The sequence below is a fragment of the Manis pentadactyla genome, chromosome 7 (genome assembly GCF_030020395.1).
Source record: "Manis pentadactyla isolate mManPen7 chromosome 7, mManPen7.hap1, whole genome shotgun sequence".
NCBI lineage: Eukaryota > Metazoa > Chordata > Mammalia > Pholidota > Manidae > Manis > Manis pentadactyla.
Window position 1 is genome coordinate 60748760 of NC_080025.1, and position 14472 is coordinate 60763231.

At 38.4% G+C, this 14472-nt stretch overlaps 1 protein-coding gene across 1 annotated transcript in view; it reads left to right on the forward strand.

The window, feature by feature from the left end:
• The window catches only part of CCDC146 (coiled-coil domain containing 146), a 116665-nt gene that overhangs the window by 68249 nt on the left and 33944 nt on the right, over positions 1-14472 (forward strand). Inside the window, exons 4-8 of the mRNA XM_057504431.1 lie at positions 2209-2266; positions 4004-4180; positions 5454-5527; positions 6305-6532; positions 7194-7380. Of these exons, the coding sequence (XP_057360414.1) occupies positions 2209-2266; positions 4004-4180; positions 5454-5527; positions 6305-6532; positions 7194-7380 (724 nt within the window). The remainder of the gene's footprint in view (positions 1-2208; positions 2267-4003; positions 4181-5453; positions 5528-6304; positions 6533-7193; positions 7381-14472) is intronic.

Genomic DNA, 14472 nt, shown 5'->3' on the forward strand with positions numbered 1-14472 from the left:
ACAGAATGTTATCCTCATAACTGAAAGAGAAGCACCTGGGACACTTGTTTAAGATGCAGATTCAGCACTAAAACTAATGATTCCAATTTCTGTCCATAACTCCCCATCCAAAGCAATATTTGAATTTTTTGAAGCTTCCTATGTGATTCTGATTCATGTCAGAGAACTGTTGGTCCCCAAAGGGGTTCTCAGCCCTGATTACATATTAGAAACTCCTGAGTCTTCTCTTGGTGACCAGTCTATTCTTAAATACCCCCAGTGATGGGAGCACATAGCCATCCATAGCACCCCATCCAGCTTTGGACAGCCTGACTCTTGAATGGATATTGCTTTGTATGGATTCAGAAATCTACCTTCTTGAAATTTCCACCCTTTCAGGCTGGTTCTATTCCTGATGGTGAATGATGCCTCTTGCACAAGGCAGAAAATAGGGCTTCCTGCATTGTCTCTTCACCCACAAGACCTTAAAATCAAAAACCTTTGATGACATGGTTTCAGTTAGGACTCTTTTGCTAAAGAAAAAAAATTAATTCTGAGGAGCTGTGACACTGAAGCACCCCTTAGTCAGGAAAGCTGAAATACCAGAGGACTCAATTTTAAGTCAGTTTAAAAGGTTAGGAGTTAATATAGATGAGTTACATATGCACACAGTTTACAGTAATGCCATCCCAAAATGATAATCCAAAAGGAAGAAAAAGACATAGTGCATAAAGATGTTTATTACATTATTACTTATAAAAGTGAAAAATTGGAAGCAGTCTAAATTCTAGAAAATAGTGGAATAGTTAGATAATAATGTATTCCAGAAGCAACTTGATACTGAAAAGTGTTCTGGATGGAGTGAGATATAGCTGGCTTTGAATGTCAGTTCAGACTTGACTATGACTGTGTGACTCTGGAAAAGGGCTTGAGTCCTCAGTTTCTTTATTTGTACAATGACCTTAATAACACCTGCTTAGCAAGGTTCTGAAGTTTAGAAATGATTCATGTAGAATATCTAGCATATATTAGGGTCAGCAAAAGTTAGGTATTATTTGGGATGATTTTTATTATGGTACACCTATCCAGTAGAAAACCTTGAAACTAGCTATTTAATTATTAATCATGAAGTCTGCTTTTCAAAATGGGGAAATATTTCAGTTACATATTGGGTAAAAATCAATTCAATCTATACACACACACACACACATTTAATATAGTTTAATTAAAAGATACAATGAAAATTAAAATGATCAACTGTGGTGTTACAGGGGTGAGATTACGAATGCTGTGTTTCTCTATAAATAGAAAAATATGCATCTTTTAAAAGAAAAAAGTCAATCAGTGTTTCTTAATAGAGAGAAAAATTCGTGGTAGAAATGTAATTAGTTAACAGCGTCCTAAGGAATTAGGTATTTTATATTGTTTAAAGAAAAGATAATTTTGTATTCATTTAAGGGAAGGACCATGAGCCTTATCTTGTGGGAAGACTTCATGTCACCATTTTTGAAATTTAGTAACACTCAGGTTGCTTTACAATCAGAAAACGGCAGCACACTACCTCCCCCTGGTGGCAGCGTGGGTGAGGTGTATGATCAATAGCTTGGAAGTAAAACATCGTCTATTTATCTGCAAACTCTAAAAGCAAAGGCATAAGTATCCAAAGCTCTGAAAAATTCAGATTCACCTTGTGGCCCAAACAACTAATCTATGTCAAATTCAATGTGACACCTACTTATTATACCAACCTTAATTTACATTATTACAAGTAAAATTTCATAAAAATAAAACCTGGTGTGCATGCATCTTTAGCTCCATATTCCCAGACCTACTCTAGTGAGATCTGCTTATTCAGTGCAACCAGTGGAGGCTGTTGCAGTAATCCAGACAGGCACTAGTTCACTGCAAATAATATCAAGAAGGAAAAGGCCCAGAGCCTGCCTGGAAGGAGCAAGAGTCTAAGTGGGGAGGCCATGGCTCCAAGCACTAATTATGTGATAACTGCTCTAATGGGTTTGCATACATGGTGTTGTGGGAGGACCGAGGAAGAAATACCTAAGTGGGCCTGTGGGAATCATGACGCTATCATAAAGAAAAGACATTAGGTTGCCTGACAAACAAGCATGGGAAGCACATTCTGAGAAGAGAACATAAAAAGTTATTACTGCAGAAATAGCTCACCCTTTTGTACTCTGGCCAAACAGGTTTGTTTTTTGTTTTGTTTTGCAGCTTAATGGAAGAAAAAAGCCTCATAATTAAGGAATTTGAGAAGATACCTAAGCCAGGAGTAAGTCTTAGTTGGTGTAGAGTTTGTTAAATACAGCTGAAGATTCAAACATCCCTCTTCATAAATATTAATGTTTGTAACAACCATACCCTGAAACATTTGAAAATCCAAGTCTTAACTATGGGTAATGCTGAAGGGAATATCTGCATAACTTCTGGAGTAAACATGTGTGGTGCCTAGTACAGTCTTCAGCTCTTTGGCATCTAACTAAGGCTGTGTTTAGTTGGACAATATCTGCTTGCTTCCAGATGAGAGAAGGATTCTATGGTTGGCACTTAAAATTATTTTTTGCTATAGCTATTACCCTCACCGTCTCCTGAACATCTCATGCTTATTACAAGAAATTTTTATAGATTTATCACTTACATATTTCTGCAAAACAAACCTCAACACTTACTGGCTTAAAACAACAACCATTTCTTATTTTTCACAGTTCTGAATTCTGGTCTGAGCTGGCTCAGTTGGGGCTGGGTGATCTAGGATGGCTTCATCTTTGTGTCAGCCAGTAGGCAGGAAAGTTGGTCCAAGGCCACATGTTGACTAGTTAGTCACATGATGGTGGAAGGGTTTCCAGCCTCAAGAAAGAAACAACCTCCAAAGAGGGCAAACCCCAACACACAAGTACTTTTCAAGCTTCTGCTTAAATCACAATATTTCCTTGGTCAAAGCAAGTCATATGGCCAAGTCTAGAATCAAGGGGTAAAGAAATAGGCCCAACCTCTTAATGGGAAGAATAACAAAGACATACAGGAATAGGAGTTTGTGTCCATTTTTTGCAATCTGTCACAAAAAGCAAATAGATCATTCTGCATTGCTTCCACCTTCTGAACGGTTCTATTTCAAAAGTACGTTGTTGGTGTTTCAATTCCAAGACACAAAAACCTGTTTAGCATAAACTATTTTATATATATATATAATGTGTACATATATATGTAAACTATATAATATACACTATTATATAAGTACACCTAACCACCATTTACAACACAGAGTTTATGGGAAAAAGCATTTTGAATTTAGTTCAGATCACAGGATCACCAGTTTTACCCTCTCCCAGTAGCTGTGGAGGAGGGACATATGCAGAAAGCCCTGAGCAAGCTAAAAGGATCCATCCACTCAATCATTAGTAACGACTTTCTGAGTATAAACACTCCCCAAATAATCAGTCATGGGAAACAAAAATGAGTCTGAGGTAGAGGGCGTTTGTGGAGAATGTGCATGAGTTAGAGAAGTAATACCAATAAGAAAGTGGGAGACTGAGGAACGTAAAGGGGTGGGCATTCTAAATATGAGCTCCTTAATCTTTTATTCCCATGCATGACTCAAGTTAGTCATTAGCCAGATTTTCAAAGACTATCTGCTTCTGGTTTTTTGCCAAATCATAAAACTACTCGAAAATAGGCTGGAAATTTTCACTAACGTTTTTTGGTATGAAATAAAAATTAAATGAAAACTCTGAAAAAGGAAAGATGTAAAATACAGGAGGAGGGGAAAGAGCATTGTAAAAAAATAAGAGTTCAAATCTGATGTAAAATGTCTAATACATGCAGTACAATTGTCATGCCTTTTTATCAAAGATGTCAGAAATCAAAGTGTATTTAACTTTGTAAGAAATTATTCATGAAGCTCAAAACAAACATAATCAAAATGGTGAGTAAAATTATTTTTAATTCAATTCTTAGGTAATAGATGTTTGTTCAGACTCTATATACCTGATAATTTTCATGACTTTTAAAGGAAATGGAGAAGAAGATGAGAATATTGAAAGAAAGCACAGAAGAGTTACGTAAGGAAATAATGCAGAAGAAACTAGAAATTAAAAATTTACAGGAGGATTTGATATCTAAGCAAAAACAATTACTAAAGGAGCAGAAGGAACTAGAAGAATTGGTGGAGTTCCAGGTCAATCTAAAGGTGTGCTACTTACAGTTCATGAACATTCAAACACTGCGCCTGCATGGACATAAAAATGCATCGGTATCAGCACTGACTGCACAGGTTTGACAAAGAGTGGTAGCCTCACACAAACTGAACTGGTCAGCATTGTGAAGGATCCTATCAAGTGGAATTCACAAAAGACTTTATAGAGTGTTTGATACCACCACGCTCACTGGAGCCCTGACCTGGGAAAAAGGCCTCTCTAGACCTCACCAAGCATTTTTCAATATTAGAAATGACTGTCACAAACACAGTCACTTCCTTGATAAGCAACAAAATGTCCTGGCCACTTGTGTTTATTTTTATTATTTCATCTTTGTCTGTTTAGTCCACTCCATTTCCCTCACAATGAAAGTGATGAAGATTTTATGTATTTGTATGTTAACAGATGAGTAAAATTCATTTTATTTTGAAAACTGTGTAATAACTCTCAAAACAATTTAAATAACCTAGAGTTATTTTAAAAACAACATCTGAGACTCATTGGCTTCACAGGCAATTCCAATATACTTTGGCCTGTTTTCCTTAAGAGTCTTGGAGCAGTCAGCTAAGACGTATCCAGCTGCTACCCAGAAAACAGGAACTGAGCAGAGATGGATTTCCCTGGAACCCAGTGAGGCTAAAGCTTCAGGCTCCTCATTTGCATGAACCTCTTCTAAGACCCTGCCCCTAATTTAGCATTTGTAATTTTTTACCCTTTTTGTTAAAGAGGTTCCCCCCAAACTGTACAAGTTTCAGCCTCACAAAACTTGTATCTGCCCCAGGGCTGAGCAAGATCCCCGGAGGCTGCTCCCTGCAGAGGCCAGGGGTGGGGTTGGGGGTGGGCGGGCTGTTAAACCACCACACAGTCATTGGTTACCGCCTGCTGCCCTCCTCCCTCTGCCCCTCACTCCCCTGCAAGGCAGCTCTGCTCAGCCAGTGGCGATCCTATTGAGAGGAGGACAAGCAAGAGCTGTTGGCCGCCAACCCCCGTAACCTCTGAAGAATGAGTGTAATTCTGTAAAGGGAATCTGGGCAGAGCATTAACAGTATTACACTCAGTTATCTCCTCTTTAAAATAGTAACAACCATTACTATCTTATATGGCCATTATGACTATTAAAGGGGATAATTAAAGCACCCTGCATAGCACAAGACAGTAAGACTTCTACACATCGTAGTCCTTTCCTCTCTCCTATTTAATTTGCTGGTCTTAACTGCTTCTGGTCCAAGACTACATAATTTAACTATGGTTCCATTTCTTTACTAGGATGAAGTGGTCCACCATCAAGCCCTTCCTGTACAAATTGGAAAAGAGACAGAAAAAACAACACGCAAAAAAGTGTATGATTTGATATTTTTAATCCCTCCCAGTCACTCTCTGCCAAGTTACATTGTGCGCACTAAGAATATTAACCACCAAACACATCAAATTACTATTATAGTGTTAGAAATATCTGCATTGGCCCTGTCCAGGTTGTGTATAACAAATCCATTAAAAGAAAGTAGTGCAGCATATTTCTATCATTCATAACACTATTTATGTCGACATAATTTTGGGACAATATTCTTTCCACTTTGTAAACTGTCTCTTTATGGAGAATTCCAGTTGGCTTCAACAGAGCCACGGAAGAGATGAATTGGTGGAACTGAGTGGAATATAGTGGTGTAAGCCAGTCAGAAGTCTGACGCCCAAGGGAGAGTATCTCTTCACTTTGCCACCTACTCACATGTGCAACACCCCCAAACATTCAGAGTAGATCTGGAGGCAGAAATCACTGAGGAAATTCGCAAGATTTAGAGGAACCAAAAAAGGATAATGATAAGTGAAGATACACAAAAATTCTGGAGAAATAGTATGACTGATTTTAAGAGAAGAGGGAAAAAAGAAGCTGGTGCTGATAATGGTTCTCAAAGCCAAACCCACCGGCACCAAAGCTGAGGAATTCAGATCAGTTCAGGGAGGCTAGTCGGGATGAGGGTAGAATCCCAGCACACAGTTAGTTCAAAATAAGGCAAAAAAACTTGTGTGTGTGTGTGTGTGTGTGTGTGTGTGTGTGTGTGTGTGTGTATCTGTATATGCATGTGTATGTATGTATGTATGTGTGTGTACCCCCACAGGGAAATGGAAAAGAAAAAAATGGTCTTGGAAGATGAACTCAAAGAGCTAAATGATTCCCTAAAGAAAGTTGAAACCAAAATTAATGCCGTAATGGAAGAGAAGGAGGATGTAATAAAAGACGTTGAAGGCAAACGAGCCTTACTTGAAATGAAAGAACGAGAATATAACCAATTGGTTAAACTATTGGAACTAACGAGAGAGAATGAAGCAACTTCACAGACTGAAAGGTTAGTTATACTTGTGTGTGTGTGTGTGTGTGTGTGATCTAAATGTTTCTTGGCCTTCTGAAGATTCAAAACATAATCTCAAGCAGATTTACATTGATTAACATTTTTACAGAATTTTTAGTTGATTTCTGCCTTAATAAAAAAATATTATTAAATAAAGTATTTTGAAGTATTTTCTCCTTTATTCAGTTTTCCTCAATTTATTGTGACCAAATCATAAGGATATAATCTGTTGTATTTTTGTAAATTTCTGAAACATGTTTCTGGAAAGTTTTATCACTAGAGTGTCCAACAGTTGAGGGACTTTTCCTACAAATGAGTGGTATTTCTGAGGTAATCATGACTTTTTACTAATGGCAATAATTTCATGGTGTGATTCCCTGGAAGAGTGTTAATCCCTACTTTTAAGTAAAATTTCAGGTAACCGGGAGCCTCTGTCTCTGCTAATCTTCTATTTCATCTGGGTTTTTTTAATAAGACTATGACTTCAAATGATACTTGCAAACAAAGTTGCTTTTGGCATTCTTAAAAATTTGATTCTACCATGAGAATGATTCTATCATAAGAATCCTTCTATGAATATGCTAAGCATGTGATCTTGAAAACCATGGAGGACAGTTGATAACTAACCACTTTCATTTTCTCTTTTTACCTGGAACAGAGGGATCTTGGATCTCAATTTACGGAACTGTCTCATTGACAAGCAGAACTACCATGACGAACTTTCTCATAAGCAACGAGAGAAAGAACGAGATTTTCGAAATTTAAAGAAGATGGAGCTCCTCCTGAAAGTGTCCTGGGATGCACTCACGCACACTCAAGCGCTGCACCAAAGGCTCCTGTTAGAGGTGGGTGCGGTACACCACTCCCTGATTTTTAAGCTCACTGCTGTCTTTCTGAAGTAAAATTATTTTCAGAAGTTGTTTTTGCTATCAATAGAGAAAACACTGAGCTTTCTCTAGGAAAAGTAAATGAGAAAAAGATAATTAAAAAATATATCAAACCTACTATAGGGGTTATGTCCTGTCATGTGTTTCAATCTTTTTGCTAAACCAAGATTAGGGCATCAGCCTGGCCAGGGAAAGGAAGCCATTCGGTTCTGAAAGAGCTAAGGGCAGATTTCGGCTCTATTGCCTCTGACTCTCTTGCCTCTCAGGGGGACCTCCCTGTGCTAATCCCCAAGCGATGGTGAAAGGCAGTGGGTCCTAGAGAGACTGCATTCCCTTGCTTCCTTTGGTGAAAAAGAGATCAGTCTCTGAAATGAAATGTCTGGGTGTATAGAAACCATACCCACTTTCTTCAGGACTGTCATGCTCCATGATTTATGGAGGTTCATGACCTCTGAAATTTAAGCAGAAGCTTCCAACTGTGATAGATTCTGACAGGCCAACTTTACCAAGGCGTGAAAATAATTGGTCAGGGTTATGAGTGTAACAAATGACTAGGTCTTAATATTGCTCTCAGATGGACTTCTGGACTTTAAAAAAATACCTCAATGGAGCAAAATGTGTTTTTTACGTTTTTGCAAATCAGAGCAGTTACTTATGTTTCTAATATACTTCTAATATTTTTGTACACTTCCAGCAGGTAGATTGAATCTTTTATCTATAATCTCTTTAATTCAAGAAATGCTTTTTATATTAAGAAGTTTATTTTGTCTGATATAAGTACAGTATCAGTTATACTAGCTTTTTGGGATGGGTTTTGCATGGTGTTTCCTTTTCCATCCATTTATTTTCATTCTTTCTCTGTCCTTATTTAGGGGTGTCTTTTTTTTTCCTTTCAACTTAATTATAGATATTTGTAACACTATTACAGAACAACTTCAACGTATTATTTCAATTCTATATAAGAGCAGTTCCATGAATCATGTCCAGATTTTCCCATCTTGTTTCAAGGAATTCTCAATTTTTAAATATTTTATTAATATTTTATTAAGTATTAACCATTGTAACATTTAAGAATGTCAACATTTTTCATTAAAATATTATTGGGGCAGGGCGGGACACTTAATCCAGAGGTAGGGAATCCGGGGATCTCTGGGTACCCTAATCACCTGGGCTGCAGGGAGCACCAGAGATAAATAGCCTCCCGGCCACTCCCCCTCCAACGTGACTCCACCACTTTGGAGCAGAGGCCCGAGCCAGGCCACGCCCACAGCAACAGCGGAGATAAACTCCATAGCAGCCGGGCAGGAAGCAGAAGCACTGTCTGCGCGCAGTCACCAAGCACAAGCCACTAGAGGTCGCTGTTCTCCCAGGAGAGGAGGGCCACAAACCAACAAGAAGGGAAGTTCTTCCAGCCGTCACTCATCCCAGCTCTGCAAACTATTACTATCACCATGAAAAGGCAAAACTACAGGCAGACAAAGATCACAGAGACAACACCAGAGAAGGAGACAGACCTAACCAGTCTTCCTGAAAAAGAATTCAAAATAAAAATCATAAACATGCTGACAGAGATGCAAAGAAATACGCAAGAGATATGGGATGAAGTCCGGAGGGAGATCACAGATGCCAGAAAGGAGATTACAGAAATGAAACAAGCTCTGGAAGGGTTTATAAGCAGAATGGATAGGATGCAAGAGGCCATTGATGGAATTGAAACTAGAGAACAGGAACGCATAGAAGGTGACATAGAGAGAGATAAAAGGATCTACAGGAATGAAACAATATTAAGAGAACAGTGTGACCAATCCAAAAGGAACAATATCTATATTATAGGGGTACCAGAAGAAGAAGAGAGAGGAAAATGGATGGAAAGTATCTTGGAAGAAATAATTGCTGAAAACTTCCCCAAACTGGGGGAGGAAATAATCGAACAGACCACGGAAATACACAGAACTCCCAACAGAAAAGATCCAAGGAGGACAATACCAAGACACATAATAATTAAAATGGCAAAGATCAAGGACAAAGAAAGAGTTTTAAAGGCAGCTAGAGAGAAAAAGGTCATCTATAAAGGAAAACCCATCAGGCTATCATCAGACTTCTCAACAGAAACCCTACAGGCCAGAAGAGAATGGCATGATATATTTAATGCAATGAAACAGAACGGCCTGGAACCAAGGATACTGTATCCAGCACGACTATCATTTAAATATGATGGTGGGATTAAACAATTCCCAGACAAACAAAAGCTGAGGGAATTTGTTTCCCACAAACCACCTCTACAGGACATCTTACAGGGACTGCTCTAGATGGGAGCACTCCTAGAAAGAGCACAGAACAAAACACCCAACATATGAAGAATGGAGGAGGAGGAATAAGAAGGGAGAGAATAAAAAATCTCCAGACAGTGTATATAACAGCTCAATAAGCGAGCTAAGTTAGGCAGTAAGATACTAAAGAGGCTAACCTTGAACCTATGGTAACGATGAATTTAAAGCCTGCAGTGGCAATAAGTACATATTTTTCAATAGTCACCCTAAATGTTAATGGACTGAATGCACCAATCAAAAGACACAGAGTAATAGAATGGATAAAAGAGCAAGACCCATCTATATGCTGCTTACAAGAAACTCACCTCAAACCCAAAGACATGTACAGACTAAAAGTCAAGGGATGGAAAAACATATTTCAGGCAAACAACAGCAAAAAAAAAGCAGGGGTTTCAGTACTAATATCAGACAAAATAGACTTCAAAACAAAGAAAGTAACAAGAGATAAAGAAGGACACTACATAATGATAAAGGGCTCAGTCCAACAAAGAGGATATAACCATTCTAAATATATATGCACCCAACACAGGAGCACCAGCATATGTGAAACAAATACTAACAGAACTAAACGGGGAAATAGACTGCAATGCATTCATTCTAGGAGACTTCAACACACCACTCACCCCAAAGGATAGATCCACCAGGCAGAAAATAAGTAAGGACACGGAAGCACTGAAAAACACAGTACAGCAGATGGACCTAATGGACATCTACAGAACTCTACATCCAAAAGCAACAGGATACACATTCTTCTCAAGTGCACATTGAACATTCTCCAGAATAGACCACATACTAGGACACAAAAATAGCCTCAGTAAATTCCAAAAGATTGAAATCCTACCAACCAACTTTTCAGACCACAAAGGCATAAAACTAGAAATAAAATGTACAAAGAAAGCAAAAAGGCTCACAAATACATGCAGGCTAAACAACACGCTCCTAAATAATCAATGGATCAATGACCAAATCAAAATGGAGATCCAGCAATATATGGAAACAAATGACAACAACAACACTAAGCCCCAACTTCTGTGGGACACAGCAAAAGCAGTCTTAAAAGGAAAGTATATAGCAATCCAAGCATACTTAAAAAAGGAAGAACAATCCCAAATGAATGGTCTAATGTCACAATTATCGAAATTGGAAAAAGGAGGGACATAATAAAGATCAGAGAAGAAATAAATACAATTGAGAAGAATAAAACAATAGAAAAAATCAATGAAACCAAGAGCTGGTACTTCGAGAAAATAAACAAAATAGATAAGCTTCTAGCCAGACTTATTAAGAGGAAAAAAGAGTCAACACAAATCAACAGTATCAGAAACGAGAAAGGAAAAATCACGACGGAACCCACAGAAATACAAAGAATTATTAGAGAATACTATGAAAACCTATATGCTAACAAGCTGGGAAACCTAGGAGAAATGGACAACTTCCTAGAAAAATGCAACCTTCCAAGACTGACCCAGAAAGAAACAGAAAATCTAAACAGACCAATTACCAGCAACGAAATTGAAGCGGTAATCAAAAAAATACCAAAGAACAAAACCCCAGGGCCAGATTGATTTACCTCGGAATTTTATCAGACATACAGGGAAGACATAAAACCTATTCTCCTTAAAGTTTTCCAAAAAATAGAGGAGGAGGGGATACTCCCAAACTCATTCTATGAAGCAAACATCACCCTAATACCAAAACCAGGCAAAGTCCCCACCAAAAAAGAAAACTACAGACCAATATCCCTGATGCACATAGATGCAAAAATACTCAACAAAATATTAGCAAACCGAATTCAAAAATACATCAAATGGATCATATACCATGACCAAGTGGGATTCATCCCAGGGATGCAAGGATGGTACAACATTCGAAAGTCCATCAACATCATCCACCACATCAACAAAAAGAAAGACAAAAACCACATGATCATCTCCATAGATGCTGAAAAAGCATTAGACAAAGTTCAACATCCATTCATGATAAAAACTCTCAGCAAAATGGGAATAGAGGGCAAGTACCTCAACATAATAAAGGCCGTATATCATAAACCCACAGCCAGCATTATATTGAACAGCGCGAAGCTGAAAACATTTCCTCTGAGATCGGGAACTAGACAGGGATGCCCACTCTCCCCACTGTTATTTAACATAGTACCGGAGGTCCTAGCCATGGCAATCAGACAAAACAAAAAAATACAAGGAATCCAGATTGGTAAAGAAGAAGTTAAACTGTCACTATTTGCAGATGACATGATACTGTACATAAAAACCCTAAAGACTCCACCCAAAAACTCCTAGAACTGATATCAGAATACAGCAAAGTTGCAGGATACAAAATCAACACACAGAAATCTGTGGCTTTCCTATACACTAACAATGAACCAACAGAATGAGAAATCAGGAAAACAACTCCATTCACAATCGCATCAAAAAAAATTAAATACCTAGGAATAAACCTAACCAAAGAAGTGAAAGACTTATATTCTGAAAACTACAAGTCACTCTTAAGAGAAATTAAAGGGGACACTAACAGATGGAAACTCATCCCATGCTCATGGCTAGGAAGAATTAATATCGTCAAAATGGCCATCCTGCCCAAAGCAATATACAGATTTGATGCAATGCCTATGAAACTACCAGCAACATTCTTCAATGAACTGGAACAAATAATTCAAAAATTCATATGGAAACACCAAAGTCCCCAAATAGCCAAAGCAATCCTGAGAAAGAAGAATAAAGTAGGGGGGATCTCACTCCCCAACTTCAAGCTCTACTATAAAGTCATAGTAATCAAGACAATTTGGTACTGGCACAAGAACAGAGCCACAGACCAATGGAACAGACTAGACTATCCAGACATTAACCCAGATATATATGGTCAATTAATATTTGATAAAGGAGCCATGGACATACAATGGTGAAATGACAGTCTCTTCAACAGATGGTGCTGGCAAAACTGGACAGCTACATGTAGGAGAATGAAACTGGACCATTGTCTAACCCCATATACAAAAGTAAACTCAAAATGGATCAAAGACCTGAATGTAAGTCATGAAACCATTAAACTCTTGGAAGAAAACATAGGCAAAAACCTCTTAGACATAAACATGAGTGACCTCTTCTTGAACATATCTCCCCGGGCAAGGAAAACAACAGCAAAAATGAACAAGTGGGACTATATTAAGCTGAAAAGCTTCTGTACAGCAAAAGACACCATCAATAGAACAAAAAGGAACCCTACAGTATGGGAGAATATATTTGAAAATGACAGATCCGATAAAGGCTTGACGTCCAGAATATATAAAGAACTCACACACCTCAACAAACAAAAAACAAATAACCCAATTAAAAAATGGGCAGAGAAACTGAACAGACAGTTCTCCAAAAAAGAAATACAGATGGCCAACAGACACATGAAAAGATGCTCCACATCGCTAATTATCAGAGAAATGCAAATTAAAACTACAATGAGGTATCACCTGACACCAGTAAGGATGGCTGCCATCCAAAAGACAAACAACAACAAATGTTGGTGAGGCTGTGGAGAAAGGGGAACCCTCCTACACTACTGGTGGGAATGTAAATTAGTTCAACCACTGTGGAAAGCAGTATGGAGGTACTTTAAAATGCTCAAAACAGACTTACCATTTGACCCAGGAATTGCACTCCTAGGAATTTACCCCAAGAATGCAGCAATCAAGTTTGAGAAAGACCAATGCACCCCTATGTTTATCGCAGCACTATTTACAATAGCCAGGAATTGGAAGCAACCTAAATGCCCATCGATAGATGAATGGATAAAGAAGATGTGGCACATATACACAATGGAATACTACTCAGCCATAAGAAAAGGGCAAATCCTACCATTTGCAGCAACATGGATGGAGCTGGAGGGTATTATGCTCAGTGAAACAAGCCAAGCGGAGAAAGAGAAATACCAAATGATTTCACTCATCTGTGGAATATAAGTACAAAGGAAAAACTGAAGGAACAAAACAGCAGCAGAATCACAGAACTCAAGAATGGACTAACAGGTACCAAGGGAAAGGGACTGGGGAGGGTGGGTGGGTAGGGAGGGATAAGCGGGGGGGAGAAGAAGGGGGGTATTAAGATTAGCATGCATGGGGGGGTGGGAGAAAGGGGAGGGTTATACAACACAGAGAAGGCAAGTAGTGATTCTACAACATTTTGCTATGCTGATGGACAGTGACTGTAAAGGGGTTTATAGGGGGGACCTGGTATAGGGGAGAGCCTAGTAAACATAATATTCATCATGTAAGTGTAGATTAATGATACAAAAAAAAAGGCAGTTCCTGTGTGGTGACCTCCAATGAGTTCTACACAAGAGTATAAAGGGCATATAAAAGAGTAGGCAAAGGGCCTGTTTGTGTTTATACAGAGGATCAATGCTTAATTTGGCTACCCCAAAAATCAACTAAGATGAGATATGCAAAAGAACTTCCAACATCAGCACTCTCTGGAAGACTCATGCCAGAAGATGATCATCAAAAAACCCCAACAAAGATCCACGCACTGCTACAGCTATAGATGCACTCATCCCACCAGTTCCTGGACTTGCCATGGGAATGAAGGAGATATCTAAGCTGGCCTGTGCATACAGTAAAACAACAAATTTGACTGGATCTATACTGTTGGAACTCAAACAAGAATTAGGAGAAGTGCAAATTGTAGCACTCCAAAATCTTACAATACAGACTATT